This window comes from Alligator sinensis, unplaced genomic scaffold (assembly GCF_000455745.1).
Source record: "Alligator sinensis unplaced genomic scaffold, ASM45574v1 scaffold31_1, whole genome shotgun sequence".
In the NCBI taxonomy this organism is placed as follows: Eukaryota; Metazoa; Chordata; order Crocodylia; family Alligatoridae; genus Alligator; species Alligator sinensis.
The window spans coordinates 1,035,850-1,041,025 of record NW_005841884.1 but is presented as its reverse complement, the minus strand read 5'-3'; the positions used below and the strand labels follow the sequence as shown (position 1 = coordinate 1,041,025).

Here is a 5,176-nt window from a genome sequence, read left to right as displayed (position 1 = left end):
CCCAGCACTCTTCCCTGCCTATGCAGGGGGTCGGACTCGATGATCTATTGAGGTCCCTTCCGACCCTAACATCTATGAATCTATGATCCAATTGCCAGTATGCAGCCCCGCAACTTAGAGATCAGCATCCGCCCAGTAAGTCTGTTGGGAGAAGGGGCATGGCGGGGCAGATTGAGTCCCCCATGGTGAGGGAGGGAGTGGGGCTGAGACAGGCAAGGGCAAGCTCTGCCCAGCAAGGCTGGGGTGGGGTGTGGGATAGAGCTGTGGGCGGCTGATCTGAGGGGTGCGGGGTGAGGTCAGTTCACTGCTGCTGCTGCACACATGGGGGGGCATGCAACCCCCAGATTTGTATGCAGGGCGAGGGCAGGCTTCCCACTGCAGGCTTGGGGCTGGAGGCTGTGCCAGCGCTACAGCCACCCCAAAATTCACCATAGCTCTCCTGTAGCCTGCCCCCCCAGTGCCACTGTCCACCCCACCCTGAGCGCAGCCCTGGCCAAGACCCCTGCCAGAAAGAGGCCGGTGTGGCTTCTGTCCCTGAGCCCACAGTGGGTAGCCTCCCCTTGCCCCATTCACAAATGTGGTGGGCACATGCCCCCCATGCCTCCCAAGGGTACATGCAGCAGCGACCCTGACCTGGACAAGCCACCTGTAGCTCCATCCCATGCCCTGCTTTGGCTGGGCAGGTGCTCGTGTCTCACTCCCTCCCTCACTGTGGGGGGACTTGATCTCCTCCTCCTCCCCCACATGCCTTCCTTCCCCACCATGCCCTTTCCCCCAACAGACTTACCAGCAGGAGGCTGCTCTCCAAGCTGTCAGGCTGCATTCCTGGCTGCCTACATGCTGTGGCTATGCGCATGCACACGGCATTTATTGGTGACATTATCAGCTATACCAGCCAAAAAAAGCCGATTACCAATAATGTCAATTTTCCTTTTATCAGTGCCAATATGATATGGACCAATACATTGGTGCACCTCTACTCAGTTTGCCTCCTTATTGAAAACATGGCAAAAAATGGAGGATGTTGGTTATCCAGAAGGCTAAGAAATCCAGACTCTGGGAGTAACTTTGGGTATATCTTCACTATATAATGCAGTGCTGTGTAGAACTGTATATGAGCTAACTTGGACACCAAAGGTAGTGTAGTTACATTAGTTTGACACTCTGTGTGATCTAATATTTCCTACTTCATATGATGGACTTCCACAGTAACTCAGCTGTACTGCTGCATGGCACTGCATTGTGCAGGGTAGATATATTTTTCCTTCCAGAAATAGTATTTGAAAACACCCGCCCAGTAAACCCCTTCCATGTAAACCTCCTACCTACCTGTGTTAAGCTATGTCTACACTGTAAACAAATGATGCTTGACAATGGTGACCTCCACCACACTGCCCTCTTCTGGACAGAAAGTACTGTACCAATTTCTGTGTAATGCCATGGGTGGGTTAGCATGGGGCAGTCATTCACCCTGAATTGCTGCACAGATGCAACTATACCAGAGGTTCCCAAAATGCGGTACACATATCCCTGGGGTATGCAAGGCATCTCTGGGAGGTACGCAGGAGAAATTATGTAATGGCAGATTTAATTTTCATTATAATAATAATTGGCATTTAAGGGGTTAAAATATAAAATGTGTGCTAGTAGCTGTACGTGGGCAGCTGGTAAATCTGGAAGGGAGTACACAATAAGAAAAAGATTGGGAACCTCTGAGCTAATACTACTTTCAGTTAGGAGGTAGCCTGAGCGTAGCTGATGCCAGGTACAATAAGTTTGCTATGTCAACCGGCCCTTAGAGTTTTATTATATTCCCCATCACTATAATATCTAAGTATCCTGAGCAGATCCAGGATTTTATGAAGGTGGGTGCAGGACCCGGTGCTGCAGGGGTAGCTGCAGCTACTCCACTCAACTCTCCTCCTCTCCCCACATCCCCTCAACAGGAAGGGCAGACTATGCTGTAGGAACAAAAAACAGGGTCTTTTTTCAAGTCCCTGATTCAGGTAAGAAGTTACCCGCCACTGTTAGTTCCTCCTCCCTTCTCCATATGCAGTGGTCATGTCTACATGTTCATTAATGTGCTATAATTATGGCACATAAAGTTTAGTACATGTAACAACAGGTAATAACTTAATGAGCCGTAATTGGTGCTACAGCTCAGTAACGCCAGTACACGTTTTTAAGGTAATGCTAATGCACGGTAGACTAATTCTACTGCACATTAACACGGTTTCTGCCTGCTGTGCTAATGCGCAGTAGAATTAGTCTACTGCTCATTTAGTATCTCATGTAGACACACACCCATAGTGCATTTGTTCTCCTCTCGTCACATTTGCCCCATCCTGTGTCGTCCTCCACCTGCCACTGCTACCATCTCCAGCTGTCCTAGGGGTGACAGGAAGCATTGGGGCTGCTTCTGTTCTGTTCCTGCTGGGCTGCCAAGGGAACTGAGCTAATTTGGGGACAATGGCAGCAGCAGCAGCAGGGGCATGGTAAGTTCCTCCTCCCTGAGCGTGCTCCTGGACTGGCAGGGAGCACCCAGGGACCAGGCAGGGAGGGGGAACCTGCTTGCTGCCACTGTTCCATGCCAAGCCTGCTCCCCATGCAGCCTGTCTGGAGTTGGGAAGGAGTGGCTTTGGAACTCCCATGCCACAGGGGCAGCCAGGGACAGTGGTGGTGGAGGATGGGAAGAGAGGATGTGTTGCTGAGCAGGGAGGGGAAGTGATGGGAGGGATTTTTAACTGATATGGGGACTTTAAAAAGTCCCCAGCTGCTGCTTCTACAGCATTGTGAGAAAGGGGGTGGTGCAACCTCACCAGTGCACCCTGCTTTTGCGTCTGCCCCTGATGAGCACATTCCACATTAAATCAATAGCATAAACCATAGGCTCTCTCTTTTCAGAGAGCAAACTTCTGCTTGGGGTAGGTTATCTGGTGGGGGGGGATGTTGAGAGCAAAAGGAGCATTTGAACTGTGAGCATCATTTACAGTGGGATTTTTCTCAGAGAAGGTGGCTTTGCAGTGCAACAGTGATCTCCAGTTCAAATGCCTCCACTGATCCCAGCTGTGTGAATATTGCACACAGGGAGAAAATAGCCAGTTTCCAAACCATCTATGGCTTTTTGATGAACAGTAGCACTTTGAACTCTACCCAGAAGCTGACAGGTAGCCAGGGCAGATCTTAGCATATTGATGCCCCGTGCTCTCTGCATAATTGGCTGCTTAATACACTGACCACCACATTCTATAATATTCAGATAGTCCCATAATCTTGCCCAGTGTGGCATACACTCCAGTCAACTGGTCTTAAGTGACAGAAATGCAGATTAGTTGTAGTAGAGCCTACATCTAAATTAAACAGTTGCAAGTGCAGCTGAAGAGAAAAGAAAACAAAAATGTTGGCCAAAGTAGCATCTGTGAGCAGCCCTAGATCCACAAGACACCTTAGTGCAGCATCATTCTATCAACATTATTTCAGTCTTGTCTGACTGAGTCTCAGCCAGATAGCCCTCCTGCCAATTTTTTTGTGGACAGAATCAGATGTAATAGTTTATAGAGCAGAGTGTCATCAACATCCTGAAAACAGCTTTTCTCATGTCCCTTCACTAATGCTCCCAGTGGTCTCTTCTGCGTTAAACAGAAAGGCAACCAAGTAGATCTCTTCAGAATTGTGAGTGTTTTGGAGGCAGACTAATGCCTGCGTAGAACTAGCCTCTACAGTTGCATACAAAAAGGAGCCAAGCCACTCAAACAACTCTTATCTACTCCTTGCTACTTTAGTCACACTTTGTGATCGGTGGTGACACAAAGTCTACAAACAGATCCAGAAGAATGAGTGTATCATTTAATCATCTGCTGCCTTGAGGAGAGGGATAATTAATCAGCATATTCAGTATCGTTTTGTCCCTTCATTTGGCTTAAATCCTGACTAAGGAAATCGTCAGACCCAAGAAATTTAAGTGTCCCTTTTATTCCTGATTAATGACTTTAATAATGACCTTTTCCAACATGGGAAATTAAATACAGGTCAGTAATAAGCAATATTGCTAGCGTTCTGATGGCATGGTTTGTACACTAACTGACATCCTCAGTTTTGACTATAGACCCTTGCATTCTCTCAAGTGCAGCACTTAACCTTACCAAATTTTATTTATGTTCTTACTGAAGTATAAATAATGGAAGCAATTATTTGTTCTCATAATATTTGTGTAGTTTTTTTATTAACTGTTACTTGTCAAATATTATTGAAACTCAAGTTCAGGGATTGCAGCTTAAAAACTTTGTCTGAACACTCACATCCAGAATATCTTAAGCAAAATATCTAAAGGATTGGTATTGTATTTTAGAAAAGCATGAAACATAGACCTTAGTAAATCTGAGAATGTGTTTTTTCCAGTCTGTTATCAGCAGCCATAGTAGATTTCCACTGAATCTTTATCTCTTCCACTCTCGAAGTGTTAGCTATAGTTATGGCCTGATACCACAACGATAGGCACTATATTAACATGTAGAAGAAAGGGTGTAAGTTTATTTTCCTGGCACAGTGCAATATATGAACTGTGACTAGCTGGTTCTTATTATAACTCGGAAAACCTTTCACTTCTGGTGATCATGTCTGCAGTCATATATAGTGTCTTCCTAGCAGAGCAAAAATCAGCAACAGTCAAGAAATACAAACCATCTAAAAAATACCACAGTTCTTCTAGGTTTTTTTCACTCTCACTGAATTCCATTTTGATAGGCTTTGCCAGATTTCCTTTCTCAGCCTCCAGGTATAGAAGGATAAGTACATCAGCTTGTTAAAGTCCTCTTATCACAGTGCTTTGCTTGGGATTTCTTTGGACGTGCTCCGACTTTTATTTCATCTTTTGAGATACAGGTTAGAGAGCTGTTTTCCTAGAGAATGGTTTTGAGTTAATGTGAATACTGGCTGTTTGGAATAAATTCAGCAGATGATAAATCTACTAATAGAGCAAGTGGAAATGTTCTCTGTGTTTACAGTAGTTCTCTGTGTTTTATTGTAGACCTCAAAGGAAGACCTTTTACAAGCTGATTTTGAAGGGGCTTTAAAATTCTTCAGAGTTCAATTGCCCAAGAGATACAGGGCAGAAGAAAATGCCAGACGACTGATGGAACAGGCCTGCAATATTAAGGTAGGAGTGATCCTCATTATC

General features: G+C 45.6%; 1 protein-coding gene across 4 annotated transcripts in view; it reads left to right on the top strand.

Annotated features, from left to right (window-relative positions):
* The window catches only part of RABGAP1L (RAB GTPase activating protein 1 like), a 452,085-nt gene that overhangs the window by 347,763 nt on the left and 99,146 nt on the right, over positions 1-5,176 (top strand). For all 4 annotated transcript variants that reach the window (XM_025196731.1, XM_006017708.3, XM_025196732.1 and 1 more), the window contains one exon: positions 5,027-5,155. In XM_025196731.1, coding sequence (XP_025052516.1) covers positions 5,027-5,155 — 129 coding nt within the window. The remainder of the gene's footprint in view (positions 1-5,026; positions 5,156-5,176) is intronic.